The sequence below is a fragment of the Mastigoproctus giganteus genome, chromosome 3 (assembly GCF_048544385.1).
Source record: "Mastigoproctus giganteus isolate SK-2022 chromosome 3, ASM4854438v1, whole genome shotgun sequence".
NCBI lineage: Eukaryota > Metazoa > Arthropoda > Arachnida > Uropygi > Thelyphonidae > Mastigoproctus > Mastigoproctus giganteus.
The window spans coordinates 75,108,196-75,126,384 of record NC_143577.1 but is presented as its reverse complement, the minus strand read 5'-3'; the positions used below and the strand labels follow the sequence as shown (position 1 = coordinate 75,126,384).

General features: G+C 39.3%; 1 protein-coding gene across 1 annotated transcript in view; it reads left to right on the top strand.

Annotated features, from left to right (window-relative positions):
• ProRS-m (prolyl-tRNA synthetase 2-like protein, mitochondrial) overlaps window positions 1–18,189 on the top strand; it is a 293,464-nt gene that overhangs the window by 254,285 nt on the left and 20,990 nt on the right. The window contains exon 13 of the mRNA XM_090370015.1: window positions 4,315–4,494. Within this exon, the coding sequence (XP_090226141.1) occupies window positions 4,315–4,494 (180 nt within the window). The remainder of the gene's footprint in view (window positions 1–4,314; window positions 4,495–18,189) is intronic.

Sequence of the window (18,189 nt, the reverse complement as noted above, 5' to 3'; positions counted from 1 at the left end):
GGTACTTGAGCATTCTGGTCTCTTGCCAACCCTATTGTCGCAACCTTTGCCCATCTCTGCTCCCACCTCTGTCAAAACCAGTTGGTTCTGTTTCACTTCGGGCAGGGATAAAGCTGACCTGCTAGCATCCCATATTTCTTCCAACTCACGTATTAAAGATCTTGGTATAACACTTCCCACCATTACTAGCACGCTCCTTTCAATGCCTCCTGTGGTCTTCCGTAAAAAGGATGTCAGAAGGATTTTGATGAAATTTAATGCTCAGAAAGCTCCAGGTCCTTATGGTATTTCTCCAATTGTTCTCAAAACCTGTGCTCCTGAACTTACTCCTGTTCTTTGCCATCTTTTTTCACTTTCTTATTCCAAAGGTGTTTTTCCTTCTGCTTTGAAATTTGCTCATATCCAGCCAGTTCCTAAAAAGTTTGACAAATCTCTCCCATCCAATTATTGTCCCATTGCAATTACTTCTTCTCTTTCTAAAGTAATGGAGAAATCAATTAACCGCCAACTCTTAAACTACCTCGAAACCTTACGTCTGATCAATGATCGCCAGTATGGATTCCGCCAGTGTCAATCCACTGGTGATATTCTGGTTTATGTTACTCATTTATGGACAGATTCAGTGGAAAAGTTTGGTGAAACACAAGCAGTTGCTCTTGACATCTAAAAGGCTTTTGATCGTGTTTGGCATAAAGGTCTTCTAAACAAGCTTCCATCTTATGGTTTGCCCACTGTTTTTTGTAATTGGTTATCCAGTTTTCTCTCTGATCACTCACTGAGGGTAGATGGCTCTGTCTTCTAACCTTTCCACTAATGCTGGTGTCCCCCAAGGTTCAGATCTTTCCCCCAATCTTTTCCTCTTGTATATTAATGACCTTCTTCCATTGACTGGAAATCCTAGCCATAGTCTTGCCGATGATAGCACATTGTATTCCACTTTCCATTTTGAGAAACCGTGCTCTGCTCAATCAGCTTCAACTTCTCAAATATCTGCTACGAATTCCTTAAATGCCAATCTCCAGGTTATTCTCCAGTGGGGCAAAGACAACTTAGTTGATTTCAATCCTTCTTGTCTTATATCTCGCAAAAAGGATTCTTCTGCTCCTATGCTAATCTTTGATGACACTCCGATTTCTAGGCAAAATGATATATCTCTTTTGGGGATTACCCCTACTTCTAATCTCTCTAGGCACAAGCATATTACAAATATTGCTTCCTCTGCATCTAAAAAACTTGGTTTTCTCTTTCGCTCTCAACGTTACTTTTCTTCCAAACAGCTGTTCACTCTGTACAAATCGCAAATCCACCCTAACATGGAATATTGTTCCCACATCTGGGGCGGTGTCCCCAAAACCTCTCTCAGGCTCCTAGATTCCATTCAGAAGAGGGCAGTTAGGTTAATTAATGACTCCTCTCTAATAGAGCCTCTCCACTTGCTGTCTCATAGATGTACTGTTTTCTGCTGCATGCCTTTTCTACAGATACTTCCTTGGGCACTGTTCTTCTGAATTGGCTTCTATAATTCCTGCTCTCTCTTTCAAAACAGTCTGAACACATGTTGCCACCAGCCAACATCCATTTACTGTGTAACTTAAAACTCACAGAACCAACTTTTCATCTTCCTTGTTTATTCATTTAACTGCCGTTTTCTGGAACAGCCTTCCTTCATACGTATTTCCTGAAAATTTAATCTACATAAGTTCGAGTCTAATGTCAACAAATATCTTCTTTCATCTTCTCAACCTCCAACCCAAGCACGGTACTAAGTACTATAGGTTCCAATACCTCTCGTATTTGGAGTTTTCATAAAAAAAAAAAAAAAAAAAAAGGAACTTGTCAAATGCCACGTTCCAAACCAGTGGGCTAAGGATCGCCCCCTGCAGACATCTTCTGTGAACTGTTCTGGTTAACCTTTGGTATGGGGTTACAACCTGAATATCTCTCTGTGACAGGTATGTTTTTATTACACCATATAAATTGGCCGGAATTTTGGCTTGTCTGCCCAGGTTTACCTTCTTGATGTGGGAGTATAAATAAGTTTGCCCAGGATGCTTGACCACCAAAAGGAATCCATAAGAAGTAATGAGATCTTCCACAAGATGCCTGTCGTTGCCAGCTTTTCCTAGAAAACCAGTCGAAACATTTCGAAAGGCTTTCCATGCTGATTTCTTGCTTTCACTAAGGAGACATTCGAACTGTTTGTCTTTGAAAAGTTGCCTTATTTGTGGACCAATTAAAACACCAACCTTAATCCTCTCTGTACTAAGTCTTGGGAATTTCCCTTGCAAGTATGTGAATGCAGGACTGTTCACTTCCAGAGCCTTCACAAATTTTTCCTGAGTCCCAGTTTGATGTGGAGTTATGGAAGCAAAACTTTATTTGGATCTACCAGAGGTTCAAATGCTACGTTCTTCATTCCAAGTGTTAATGATTTCTAAGTCTCTGGAATTTCTCTTGCAGGTATGTGATTGCAAGACTGTTCACTTCCAAAGCCTTCACAAAATTTTTCCTGAGTCCCAGTTTGATGTGGCGTTGTGGAAGCAAAACTTTATTTGGATATACCAGAGGTTCAAATGCTATGTTCTTCATTCCGGGTGTTAATGATTTTCATTGAGGCCAACTCCTCTTCTCGTAGTGCATATCCTTGGCATGACTATACCAATCGCAGAGAAAGCAACAATACTTAGCGTAACCCTTTTGTAGTCCTAATAAAATGGCGATTACCTTTAAATCCCCACATATCTGCCACTTGTACTTCTGATAGTGTCTACACTTAAGAGGATGTTTGCATATGTTTATTTTTTGTGGACAGCATACACAAGATGTATTGAAGGCAGCATATTTTTATCATGTAATAACCTTAAAAGCATCTATAAATAGTTGCCATTCTTCGGGAATGTGCCTCTGTTCATTGCTCCCATTAGATCATCAACATGCTTACGAACAGTGAGTTCACCTTCTGTTTGATTGTCTATTTATTCATTAATTATCAGTTAATTGTATTAATTTTATTTGATTTACTATTAATGTATTAGTTAAGTGAGTTGGAATTAAAGTTAGAAAACACCATATAAATTAATCGTCAACTCTTTCCTATTCCTCTGTCTTACCAGTAACTGAAGAGGTTAGTACAGGAACTACCATAAAACATCTGATAATTTTGTGTGATCCCCTTAAAAAAATGTTTATTTTACTCTACGCAGTTAAAATGTTTTTAATTTTCCACTTCAACGTATGAGTTTGTTCTACTGTATATCAATAAATAAATCATATAAGCAATTTTTCTATTTCTGTAGAAATTACATCTGAAAACCCATTTAATGTTTTTTCTTCCAAAAGAAACAGAAAATCTGTATAGTGAATTAAATCATATTTTTAAAAGTCATTTAATTTTTTTTATTTTTTTTTTTATTTTACTAAAAATAATTACTATGATTTCAAAGATTTTCTGTTTTTTTTTTTCATTATTATTATTATATTACTGTTTATCATATTAATAATATACTGCTTCCACTGACTTGGCAGTTTATAGCAGACTAATTACATGGATGTTAAAATTGAGATATTGGATTATGATCAAGACTTGCGCCATCTCATATGGTGAGATCGTGTGAGTCTTGAGAGGCCGTCCATATGGCAGCAGCGGGTCCCACTATAAATTGCAATGCTTGGACCTTGCATGCATCCTATTATGGAGGCTGTTGTCTTACACCACGGCGAGACGTGGCAAATAAGTAATGCAATAGACACCACAGTATACTCCCAAGATACTCCCAGTGAATGTCTCATGTTATCCTCCCCCCCAATTCGCCGTGACTGATCCACAGTTGTTAGCTATTGATGCATATGTAGATTTTCTTTCTGTGGTATATTATGTTCGCTGTTGTTGATCTTGTCTAAGTTGAGAAAGAGACTTGTAAACTTGAAAGCTTGTCACGTAATTTATTTTATGTTATCTTACATTTATTGCTTTTAATTGTACATAATTTCAGTTTTTAAGGTGTATTTTATTGCACATCTTAAATTGTAGCCTACTATTTTATGTTCTTAATTGTACATATTCTCAGTTTTAATTGTAGATATTTTACAATTTAATAACTATTTAATTTAATCTAATAACATCCATGTAATTAGTCTGCTGTAAACTATCCAGTAGAAGCAGTATATTATTAATATGTCTAATCCTGATGCCCAAGGCTTTTTTTTTTTCTAAAATATTGTTTCTCATATTTCTTTATTTATATTCTTTTTCTTATCATAGATTTATTTTGCCTTTAAGATGTTTATTTTAAGTGCTTTGAAAATTTTTTTCAGACCGGGAGCAGAGAACAACAGTGTGCCAGTTACTTTGTAGAAAATGTTTTATGTTCACTTTGTACTCTTCCTGATGTAGTTCACAACATTGTGGTGGATGACAGGGACTTAACAATAGGACATAGAATTAAAGATGCATTTTCACTAGGATTTCCATACATTCTTGTCATAGGAAAAAAGGTAATGATGTTTGCATTTTTAAAAATTTATTTCTATAATTCACTATTATTTTGTTAGTAGAATAAGTCTCTCTCTCTCTCTGTGCAGAAAAGGCAGAAGAAAAATATTACTGCAGCTAAGCTAAAAGCAAAACACCTGGGACTATTGGAATCTATCCAATTATGTTAAAGAAACTACAAAAGTGGTAGTTAAATCTTAAGCCATAATAATGAGAGCACCTTCAGATTCAGAGGAAATCCTTGCAGATTGGAGATGTGTGCATACATCTCCTGGTAACAAGGGTAGTTCAAAGGCTGAGGTGGTAACTGCAGACCTTTAAGTTTCACCTGTGTGTCAGGGAAAATAATGTAATTGATAGTTAAAGAAGTGAAGCAAAATCACCTTGATAGCAGTAGAGCCATAATAGTATTAGTATTTGCCATATAGTGCAAGAAAGCCACAGGATTTTACTGCACCGGCTAAAAAAAAAACCCAAGTAAGTAAGAAATGCAAATTGTTTGCTTCCCTCCTCACACAGGTAACTACCCAGTTGACCTTTGAATTTATTCAAACTGTCAGCCTCAACTACCTGCGAGGGCAATTTGTTCCGGCAAAGAACGACTCACTATCTAAAAGAAAACTACCTATAATCTAATCTAAACCTCAACCCCTGAATTTGAATTTATTACCCCTACTTCTGGAATTCTTTAGAATATAATGTTATTTGAAATGCAGCTCCAGGGGTTTCCCCAAACTCCACGTCAGGCAATATGATGAATGCAAAACTCTGTAAAGGTTAGATTTATGTAGGTTAGTGAGTATTAGTGTGGGGTTGTGTTGTTCATCCGGCCCATTAGCCTAGGGGGGCCTGTGTTTTCACACAAAAACTCTAGTTTACTGTCCTTTGTCACAGCGGAGATGAGGGAAACTCCCGGTGCCATCAGACAACTAACACACTGTCCCTTGCCACAAGGAGGTGGGCCGGGAGTGTAAAGCACTGGTGGGGTGAACCCTGTAGTAGTCAAAGCTACAGACAGCAAGACTCCAGTAAAAACAAAAAAAGGTGAAAATGGAAGGTAGGAAGTGGGAGGGGGTTAAAGTCATAGAGAAAAAGTGGGCAGTAGTGTAGGTGCCTGCCTGGTTGAAAGGGGGGAACAGTATAGGGGCACCCCAGGACTGAATGCCCATCCTGCCTTGGGGTGGGAGGTGGCAGTGTAGTTATCCACCAGGTGAAAAGGGGGGGGGGGGGGGCACCCAGGTTGGGGGGAAGAGGATGGTGGAGTGAGGGAATAACCAACCCATAGGGAAAGGGATCCCTATGTTGAAGTACCTGTTTGCTGCTCATTCCTGCTGACCAGTGTCTGCTTGGGTAAGCAGGGGTCCCATGCTCGTCCATCTGCCCACCAGTCAGTCCAGGGGGAAAGAGGATGACAGGCAGATTTTTTTCACATTTTCTTCTGATTTTGTGCTTTTTCTTTTATCCTTCTTTCTTGCATCAGGGGAATGCAGTGGTGTGTGATGTACCTTAATGTGCTAGATAACTAATAACTAAATTTAAGTACAAAGATTAGACATATTGACATTTTTTGTATTTTATTCTTTCACACTCAGCCATACTCTCATTCATTCATTCTTCTGGCATTCATCTCATTTGTTCAGTTCTTTCTTAGTGGTCTGCACTCCTCTGGCACTCCAACTTACTAGTATTTTTCAGTTGCAATGCAGCCCCAGCTGCATTTCATGCAGGGAAGGGAGGAATACAGCGTGTTGTGTTAGTGTTGTTAGTATATATATCAGGTTGTGTTAGTATCTTAAGCTAAATAAATTATTATTATTTTTTTTTTTAAGTGTGTATTCATGCAGCCAATTACATTCATTCCTTCACTTTCTCCCATTTACCAAAGCATTCATTCCCTTTTACCACAATTCCTTTTTCACTCAGTCATTCAGTACCCAGCACATTTACTCAGTCTTTCATACTTTTTTACTCATTTAATCTATTCACACTTCTTTCATTCTAAATTGCATCCCCCTTGCTACTAGCCTACCAAACATTTTTAGCTAAGTTGCTTTCCTAGCTGCTTGTACATCTCCCTCCCTTACATGATTACGTAGTAGGTGTGTGAGCCCCCAGGTCCCAACATAGGTCAGGGTGTTCCTGGGGGAGGGGGAAACTTCAGTCAATCTGATTTTGTCAAGTCAAGTATCTGTCAAGAAGCTGGAAACAGCTGCTCCATCACGTTAAAATGTCATCATCTGGGTGTGGTGAGAGACATTGTTTAGTTGCTGGGGGTACCGAATGCCCTTCTTTGGATATTCCTTCACATTTCGAATATTTTTTGTGTGAAATTTGTGAAATCTTTGTAATTATCTTCTTCTATTATAAACAAGTGTCTTGTCTCCTGGGGAGGGACCAATTTCTGCTATTAATTAGGTTCTTGGTAGGTCATAAATTATACATTCATAGAGAATGTGTGCCCAGTCTTCACTCTCGCCACAGGTACAGTTTGCATCATCAGTCAGCTCTAAGGGGTTAATTTCACCTTTAGGGAACCACGACTTGTCAGTATAAAGGTAATAAAGAGTCCAGGGGTGTGCCACTTTGGTGACTTTGAGCTGACCATTGCCACCTTTGGCAGAAACCTTTTGGTAACCAGACCTCTGGTTTGTTATTTTTTTTATTTATTTTTTTTTTGTTTTTTAGGAGCATTAGCAACTAAGGCCATGTTGCTCCGGGGATATGCGGTGGTCATTTCCTGACCTTTCTGCATCCTCCGTATTTGGTGGTCACGGGCTCGAACCCCGGTCTGATCAAGAAGTCTGTGCTACGCACTGCTGCTCCTGCCCTCCTGGCTACGGAGGCGCCACCTCTGATTTCCTTCTCCCAGTTTGTTTTCCATAGCTCATGGAGCTTTGTGGTTATTCTTTTCCTTTCAACCTTGATGTTGTTCTCTGTGTCAAGGGCTGTCCCCAAAAATTCTGTGGGTATGCCCTCTTTGAGGCTATAATATAAGCCTCTTTTGGCTACTTCCAGGTAAAGTGGGAGAGTTCCAGCCTGCACCTGCAGTGCAGGCATGCTTACAGTACGGCATGCTCTTGTAATAGCAAGAAGTATTGTTCTCTGAATTGTCTCTAATTTGTTCCTCTTTTTGACTATGGCCATGTGGGTAAACCATGCACTGGCTCCATAGGTAATGACAGGCAAGAACACTGCTTGGTATATGATTGGCAGGGTCCTTCTTTCGAGCCCCCAGTCAGCCTGACTGATCCTGGCAATCATGGTGGCATAGTTTCTCACTTTTTTTGCTGAGCATGCCAAATGGGGATAAAAAGTTAATTTTGAATCAAAAACAACCCCTAGATATTTTAGTTCTCCATTTTTACAGTTTTTCCATTAATTTTAATGTGAAGAGAAATCCATAGGTTTCTTTTCAAAAGTATGGATTTAGTCTTTTCAGGTGATATCCTGAGCATGTGCATTTGTGCCCACTCCTGCACAAATGATCATGAGGATGGCATTTGATCTTTGCTGTACAACCACTCTTGTGTTTCCTTTTACAAGGTGGATCAAATCGTCTGCAGAGGCTGAGCTTTCCACTGGGCCTAGATCGAAGGCCAGAAATTCATCTAGAACAATTTTACAGAAGAAAGGGCCAAGGATTGATCACTGTGAGCAACCTTTGTTCACAGGGCATATCAATTCCTGGAATCTTGTACGAACTGAGACACTTCTGTCTTTAAGGTTTATTACCTTATAGAGGTTTTGTGGGACATATGTCTGGCGGAGTCTCCTAAGGACACTATGCCACCAGAGTGAATCAAATGGCCCAGCAGTCTATAGAAACTGCCAACATGTACTTTTCCTCAGTATTTTTTACTGTTGTCAGTAGGTGATACATGGCATCCTCCCTAGAGTTGCCCTGCATAAAACCAGGAGTAGAGCTATAGGTCTATATGATTTTGGATCAGGGGAGGAATTAATTTTAATATTGCCTTTTTCCAGATTTTAGGGAATATTCCTTCTGTCATGCAGTGGTTGTATAAAGCTATTAGTTTATCTGGTGCTATTTCAGCTAATTTTTTGATGATTTCAACCTCTAGGAGATCAAAAATAGGGCTTTTGTTCTTTTGGTTAGAGCTATTTCTAATTCTTCTGTTGTAAAGGAGGCTCTATGTTGGCATTTTCATATTCAGTATTTTCTTTTATAATGTCAATCTGAGTAGGGGAATAAACCCCAGCCTCAGTCTGGATAAAAGTGTCTAAGATGTTTTTTGCAGACTCTGCCCAACACAGGATTGGGGTTCTATCTGGTTTAACTGTTGTTTCAATTACATCTCCTCTTGGCAGCTTGTTGGTCACTATTCTGTAGATAACTCCCCAAGGATCACTGTTTCCAGAAGTTCCCACCAACTGCCTCCAGGATTCTTTTTTATATTCTCTAATTATGGAAGTATATTGGTTCTTGAGAATTCTGTAAGAATCTCTCAGTGCATCAACCTCATTTTCTGACCAAGATGTTCTGACTCTTTGAAAATGTCTTCCTGCCTGGTGCACCCTTCTCCTGAGTATAGTCAGTTCAGGGCACCTGTAGGGTACCAATAGGGAACTACTTGCTTCCTTGGTTTTTTTATTTTGGATAGACAGGTGTGATGTTTTTATTAAGACATTTGTCATAATCAGGGACATTTGTCATCCCTGATACTGTGGGCATGGTCAGTCAGCCGTGCTGCCTTGCAGGTAGTACGTTTTGGCTGCTGATTTTTATTTTTGCAATACAGGCAACCCCCGTATAACACGGTACTTCTACAACACGGTTTCACTCTAACACGATTGATAAATTGCAGCAATCCTTGCACAACATGGTACTTATATAACACGGTTAGAGAATTTCGGTAAACCTCACATAACAGGGTATTTTTGAGCTTTTGTGTGGGGGGACCCTACTATTATTGTTGGATGTAATTTTTAAACATGTTCACTCTTTTTGAATCCCCACTGTTGACTCGCTAGTCAAAAAAAAATTATTGAGAAATCGCTGTATTTTATTTTGTTGGGAAATCCCTGTGTTACATTCTGTGTAATTGAACTTGTACTTGCTGAACTTGTGGAAAAATCTAGATTTCAAAGTTTTATTACTATTGGATAGCACACCAGGCCATCCAAAATATTTAAGTCTTCCAAACATTGAAGTTATGTTCCTACCACCACAGTTCTATTGGTTTAATACAACTTCTTTCAGTCAGCCATTAGATAAAGGCATTATATCCACCTTTAAAACTCATTACATCAGAAAATCGTTACAATGGATTTCGGAAAAAATTAATTCCAAATCTATTGAAGTAATGGAGGCATGGAAACATTTCTCAATTGTGGACTGTATCAGAATCATAGTTTTATTGCTGAAAGAAATAAAACTGCCAACGTTAAATGCATGTGGAAAAATGTATGGCCAGAGTCAGTTCATTCAGGAAATATGATCGAACCGGCAGAAAACAGAATTGGTGTGATAGTAGAACTTGCTACATCGGTAGGAGGAGAAGGTTTTGATGAAATGACTACTGAAGCCCTTGTGGGTAGCAGTTGACAGAATCGCTCTCCTCCCCACACCGGGTGAAAAAGACCTGAGTTTTAATCCTGTCAATGAAGGGAGGAATTTTATGGGTCTTTTTCACGTGGCTGAATTATTCGGGCAAGGGTAGCATGGTTTTTTCTCCCAGAAACTCGGGTTTTTTGTCCAGCAAAACAGAAAATCGACCTCAGGACACACACAATTTATAGATAATATACACAGAGTAAACATGGCCTTAGTCGCCTATGTTCCTAAAAAAAATTAAAGATATGATTACTGAAGATGTTGAAGAATTACTAGCAGAAAAAGAGGGCGGCGTAGTGGATTTTGTGCAAATGGCATCGGAGGTAAAACCAAATCAATTCAGAGGACGATAGCACAGATGAAAATTCTAAACTTCCAAATTTTACACTAAAAAGTATAGCAGAAGGCATAACATTAGCCAAGCGATTAGAATCTTCTTTTTTGAATGCAGATTCTTGAATGAAAAGAGCCCAAAGTTCAAAAGGGAGCTTCAAAAATGCTTAGTTCCATACGATGAAATTCACAAAGATTTTTCAAGCAAAAGCAAACAAACCAAGACTACTGATTTTTTAAAGAGAGCAGAAGATACATGAAATGGTGTATTTTTCTTAGCGAAATAGTGTATTTTTGTTAGCTTTTGGAATGTAACTCCCCTTTTTGTACTTTTTCTTAGTCCCGTATAACACGGTTTCGCACAATACGACATTTTATAGAAACCTAATAACCGTGTTATATGAGGGTTACCCGTATTTATAATTGTAGCTAGGAATTGCACAGTGACCACAGACAGGTTCTTTCTGATTGTAATCCCTTGCAGTGTGCCCATATTAGTGACAATTGTAACATTTTGTCATAGGGAAATGTTCACTAAATCTATGACTGGTCCAGCCAGCATAGATTCTTTGTTGTCCTTTTAAATGTTGCAAAAGTCTGAATGAATTTCAGCAATTACATTAAGCTATCCATTCTTTCTACTCATAGCTGAACTTGTGGAAAAATCCCCTCTTCGTAGCCAAGTGGGAAGGAGCAGCAGTGCATAGCACACGCTTCTTGATTAGACCGGGGTTCGAGCCCGTCACCACCAAATACGGAGGATGTGGAAAGGTCAGAGAATGACCACTGCATATTCCCGGAGCAATATGGTCTTAGTTGCTAATGCTCCTAAAAACCAATCTATGGTTAGGATGTCCTAGAATTTTTTATAATAGAAGTCAGTCATAAGCTCCCTTTCAGGAGTTGAGTCTAATATCAAAAATTAATATATTTGAATTCCTTCCTTTTGGTTTGTCTAATTTTAAGCCCAATTTTGGTATTTCGGGCTGATTTTGTACCCCTTCAAGCGTTCTTTTGTTGCCACCTCTAGTATGATACCAATATTTCTGGTTTTTCTTAATTTATTTACTTTTATATCTTTCAAATGTGGTTTCAGTTTATTTATGACTGTTTCCTTAACATCTTCACTTCTATGTCATCCTTTGGTTTCAGAATAATAATATTTGTTTCTTTAACAGTACTTGCTTTTGATTGGCATTTTCTTTTCTTGCACTGGCCTTTGCCACTTGTGGTGGATCATTGGTGCATATGACATGGCATTGATTTGTTTGTAATTCTGTTTTTCTTCAGTAGGCATTTCAAGTTTGGTTTTCAATATTTGATTTTCTAGGTTAAGTTCCACAAGTCTCTGTTCTAAAACAGCCCAACAGTTACCAATCTGCAGATGTTATTCTATTGGTCTGCTTGTGCATAAACTCTTCAAGAAAGAACCTTGAAGAGTTTGCTTCTTTAGTTTGCTTTATAGGATCAATTATATCCATTAGTTTTTCAAATTTTATCTGTTCTTTGTGATTCACTTTCTTTGATTTCCCTTATATCTTTGGTTTCTGCTTGTGCCTTCCCTTTCTTAGCTTTCTTGGTGTTAAGAGGGCCTGGGGGACAGTTTTCAAGTTCATTCTTTGTTGTGTCATTTGGGGTTTTCTCCCTGAGAATTCTTACTTCATGCTCAGGGAGACACTTCTTGTCCATATCCGTGTTTAGATCATTGGTTATTTTTTTTTCCATAGAACTAGATTCCCTATTCAAAACAACCTTAAAATAACCAGTTTTAAATATAGTATAGCCAAAAGCACAAAGACTTTGGTTTTTGTGCTTTTAATGTGGAAGCAAGTCTGTAGTTGAGACAGTAGGATTGCTACCACTGATGCTGTAGCAATCATGCAAGTCAAAAACACACTCAAAGGCACAAAAATCTATTAAAACAATCCCAAACAATGGCCTAACCTGACTCAAGTTACTTCTCTTCATCTGTAATCAACTTCATTGTCAAGAAATCCATGATAAAATGCCTGAAATAATCCAGTTTTCTCAGCCACCATCGACCACTGTCCGCCATTTACCTATTAAGCGGAGCTACATGCAAACACATCTGTTCACCTCTGCGATTGCAGTGTCCAGTTCTTTAGAACAGTGAGAATTCCATCTTCATTCATTTTACTAATCCCTCTCAGAGCCTTATAAACCTTAATCAGGGCACCTCTAAGATGCCTGGTTGTCAACCTCTGTAGCCCACATCAGAGCCTTTCCTCATACAATCGCACCGACCTCACACATTTGAGTTGCCCATCTTTGGACCCTTTCAAGAAGCTCAATGTTTTTTTTCAGATGAGGTCTCCATACTTGAACACAGTATTCTAAATGCGGTCTTACAATTACCTTATACAGCGGGATTATGACCTCCATATGTCTACAGTACAACATTCCATAAATCACTGATAGGACACCATGGGCTTTCATGGCTGGCTGTTTACACTATTCAGAAAACTTCATATCTGATATTGTAACCTCCAGATCCCTCTCTTCCTCCACTCTTTTTAATTCAACCCCACCAAGTGCGTATAATCAAGCGATCCTATAATTTATTTGTGGGTTGCTATTACCCAAGTGTAAGACCTTGCATTTAGCAGCATTAAAACATAGCTGCCACTTCTCTGACCATTTTGAAGTCTGTTGAAGTCATCCTTCAGGAGCACTGCTTAGCACTGATCATTAAAGATTCTACCAATCTTTGTTGTCTGCAAATTTTTGCATCACATGTTCTATCCCTTTGCCGATGTCATATATGAAAATGAGAAACAGCAGTGGTCCAAGAACTGATCCTTCAGGGGTCCCACTCCTGATGTTAAACTAATCTGAAGAATATCCATTAATCACAACCCTCTGCCTTCTGCTCTGCAACCCAGCAATCCATCATAGAATCTTACCAGTAATCCCAACAAGTTCAAGCTTATACGGTAACCTTTCATGAGGGACTGAGTCAAATGCTTTGCTAAAATCCAAATGAACTATGCTGAAATTGTTCCCTAAATCCAGCTTATGTTTAACTGTGTCAGAATAGAGGATTTACCCTTAACAAAACCATAATGTGTATCCTTCAGAATGCCATATCTATCTAAATGTCCCTGGATTGCAATCTTAATCACTGCCTCTAAGATTTTTTCTACCACTGAAGGCAGACTAACCAGTCTGTATTTACTAACTTCACTCTTAGAACTCCTTTTATGTATTGGCAATACATTAGCATTTTTCCAATCCAAAGGAATCTCCCTGAGTCCAAATATGCCCTCATAATTAACCTCAATGGTTCAGTACACGCAGTTACACTCTCCCTCAAAACTACATGCCACCAACTCCTGGGGCCTTACTTGCCTTTATGCTCAAAAGTTTTTCTAATAAACAGTCATCTGTAATTACGATATCACTGATTTCATATGGTTCACCCTCACTTACACAGCCAATTCTCAGCATGAAGGGTCTTTCATCAGTAAATGTGCAAAGTACCTATTCAGTTCATCCGCAATATCAGCTGGGTTATCTAAGACTTTCTCACACCCAGTGACCCAGAGTCTGATCTGATTAGCTTTCTTCTTTGTTTGTTTTCACATATGTGAAAAATTCCTTGTCCCCATTCTTGCTCCCTTAGCCAGTGCTTTCTCATATGCAGCCTTGGCCTTCCTGACCTTATTTGGGGTACTATTACATTCATTACTTGTACCTGTTGTAGGCATCATTACTTTTCATCACTCTGTAACTGTCACATGCTATCTTTTTCTGCTCTATTTGACCAGCCAGCTCTGCAGTCATCCATTTCGGCATCCTCCTCATGCAATATTTTCTTAAAAGGTATGTATTTTTTCATGGCTTCTCTGATTTTTGCTTTTAAGGTATTCTATAATTCAAATGTATTCACCCTCCCTCTGCAATCCACTCAATTAATAGATGCCATTGGGAGTCATGCTCGATAGGAATCTATCCTTCACACCATACATCAGGAATAAAATCAGAAACTATTCTGCACTCTTTGCAAGAGTCACCCATAAGGACTGGGGCTTGAGGAAAAGGACCCTCGCTCTCTTCTACATGACAATATTCCTGCCAGCCATTTCATATGCCTCCAGAGTCCGGTACCACAAAGCGACCACCGCGATCAACAGGAGAAAACTCGAGACGATACAAAGATATATCTAACGATCTCAGAGCCCGCAGGATGGTGACTACTCACACGCTGCAGGTCCTTATGGGTGCCCTCCCCCTGGACCTGTAGATCGTTCATCGCGGAATCCTCTACCACCTCACCAAAGGAAACACATCCACCTGCCTGAACTACACGATTGACTTAGCCAATGACCCTAAAATGGAAAAGAAGCGACTCATACTGCATCTCCAACAGACCTGGCAAACCAGCTGGGAAAATTCAATCAAAGGTGAAATCACCCGGAAATTCGTGCTGACAATTCAGACAGTACATCCAAAATACCCCCACTGGCTCTCCCGGACTCCTGGTCATATATCTGAATGCACCGTGCTCACCGGACACGGTGCATTCAGACACAAGCTATCAGGCTTCTGACCCAGTGACACTCCTCTCTGCCACTGCGGACAAACATAAACATGGGAACACCTCATGTATCACTGTCACCTGTATGAAGATCTACGCTGCCGGCTCATCACTGAAATTTGATTCACACTGCAAAACCAGGAACACCTCATCCTGGAAGAAGAAGACAGCTACAAAGCGCTAACAAAAATCGCTCAGAACCTCTTCAGCAGAAGATGGACCTTCTCCTAGCTGCAACCACCGCAATGAAGAGAATGCAAGTACCCATCAAAGCTGCCCATAATCTGAAAAACAATTTGACACCACTAAGGTGGTGTCAAATTGTTTTTGACACCACCAGAACAAATCAAACACACAGGGATCCGGCCTCATAGCAGAAGGACCAAAATAAAATCACAAATGCACATCCAAACTGACTGAACTAAATAACCTCGGACGGGACCCTAACCCATAAATGGCTACAAAATAAACTGGACTTTTGGAAACCTCGGACAGGACAGTGTCCCAGAAATGACATTCCACTGACTGAAGAAACTGCACACTAGCCTTATTGGTGATCTGAGCCGGCACCCTTGCCTGGCCCACTTTTTCTTCCCTATCCATGGCTGGGGGGGTCCCTCTGTCTCCTCCCCTCCTTGCCACCCACACTTTCCCTTCTGGTTGGGCATGCCCACCAAATCTTGGAGTTGCCCCTCCCTATCAACTCCATTCTTCTATCTGTCGCTCCCCAGCCTTCAGTCTCCCTCCCACTCTACCTGCACGCAAGCAAAAGCCCCACACACACATACATCCAAATTTAATTACAGCAAAATTAGATTCACCCACAATTTTCGGCCTCACAATTCTAGCGCTACCACCATGTGATCACTTCTCAAATTTAAAAAAAAAATTTTTTATTTATTTATTATTTTTTTATTTATTTATTATTTTTTTTTTAGGTCTTAGCCACTGAAATCTCAGGAAAATAGGTGGTAGAGTACTTATTTAAAATATTGATGTACCTGGTCTGCCTCCACAGGGCAAAGTGCGGGCAACGTCGGGCCTGGCAGCTAAACGGCCAGAAGAACAATGGTACATGACATTACACACTACAATATCCATACACTTTTAAATCTCTGGCCTTTACAGCGTACTATATCACATGACAATGTAAACTACGCGGAGATGGGGGAAACCCCTGGTGCCGTTTAACTCCAAACACACTTTACACTTTATAGCCAGTGGTGAGCTATAGTGGGCTCGCGAGAGCCCATTGTTATTTTTTTTTGAAAATTTGCAAGCCCGTTGTTGAGACGATCACTTATTTTACAAATGAAATCCTGAATGCAATTATTGAGTATCCAGAGCTGAAACTACGGTGGGGCGAGCAGGGCCCCCATTCCCAGCATTTTAATGGCACAATCGATCAGTTATGTATTTTAAAATTGCTTCATTTTTGATTTAATTACAGTCAGATCTCTGTTTAACAAACTTCTTTATAGCGAATTTTTTTGATTCCCCTTGGTAATTACATTTAAAATAGTTTCCATTGAACGAAGAAAATTTCCATGTAACGAACAGATTAGGAAAGACAACTTTGTATGCATTGTTCTCACCTCTGACATGTAGGCAATTTAGGTAACTGGAAAGTGCGAATTAAAGGTGAAAGGGATTACTGTTTCACAGTGTTAGTGGTGTTCGTAAAACCTATGCAGTCACATACCGAGAAGTCGCGGTAGTCAATATGCTTTCCATAGCCAGTCAGAGGATAAGATTCGCGACACAGATTATAGCCTATGGTCAACCTGTGTTGTGGTTCCCCTTTACTCCGACAAATGGGCATATGTTTTTCGGAGGTTGAGTGATCCATGCCTTCAGTAAATTTCTCCTGTCTGTGTGATTCCGACATTTTGCACTCTATTCAAAAAACTAGTGAGAGTAGCAACATATGGGGGGGGGGGACTGAGCCAACTAAGATATTATATAAACTTTATGAAGATGAAATGTTGGCAGATTTTGAAACTTTCTCGAGCCTTTCACTGTGTAGAAAATGTTCTAAAATATGGCATACAGGCAATAATTTAAAAAAAAAAAAACTGTATTACCAATCTCCAAAAACTAGCAATTCATGCTAGTTTTTTGGAGATTGCTAAAGAACTTGATGCGGAAACCATAAAGATCGGTTGTATGCCACGATGAGCAGCTTGTAGCCTGCAGACTGCAATTGTGGGTTGGAGGACTTATCCTGCTTTGTGCAAACATTTTGAATCAGAAGTTAAATATTCTGGATTATTAAATCGACTTTTAAATTTGGAATTTCTTAACCATTTAGCACTAATGATCGACATCCTGCAGGAGCTCTCTTATCTTTCAGAAGCATTACAGAATCACAATGGTAAAAGCATATATATTAATTATTTGAAATATCAATGCTATTGCTAATTTGAAAAATTTTGAAGGAAATTATGAAGTTAAAATTGAGAGCATGTCGAAATGGAAAGAATTTGAAAGAATTAGAATTGAAAGTTGCAAAGGTCAAAAGTCAAAGGTTGATGACGTTGTAGAGCGGATATCATCTTTTAAACTCACAAAAGGGGATATAATTGTACACGTTGGCACTAATGATATCAAGAGTAGGAGACCGGCAGAATTACTTAACAAGTACAGGTCACTGTCAAATAAAAGCCTTGAATTAGAGTTGAATTTGAAAGTGTCTGCAATTCTGCCCAGACATGATAGGAGGGAGTATATGATGAGAGCCTTGTCGATCAATTCGGCCCTGGAAAGATTGTGCAAGGCTCAAGGGGTAGAATTTTTTCAGCCTGGACTGTACTTGTTAACAGGAGAGACTGCTTCTACAGGGATTGGATACACTTAAATAGAAAGGGTGCAAGAATATTTCCTGATGCTATTGAAGCAGTGTTAGGTGGGTCGGAAAACTGCTAACTTGGGGGGATACAAAGACTAATAGATTAACAGTAGCCACTGGCAGAGGTGAAAGTGATCCTTGCACTGCTTCTATTGGAATGAGCAGAAGCCTGTAAAACAAGATGCATGATATTTCAGAGACTGCTGAGAGTCATTGCGGTACAAGTAAACACATGGGTTGTGTTAGGGTAGCTAAGAATAGAAACATGTGCATGTATACTTGCGTGTACACCAATGCTAGGAGTTTGGTAAATAAATTTGATGAATTTGAGGTATTGCTCAAAGCATCAAAGGCAGATATTGTTGGGATATCAGAGACGTGGT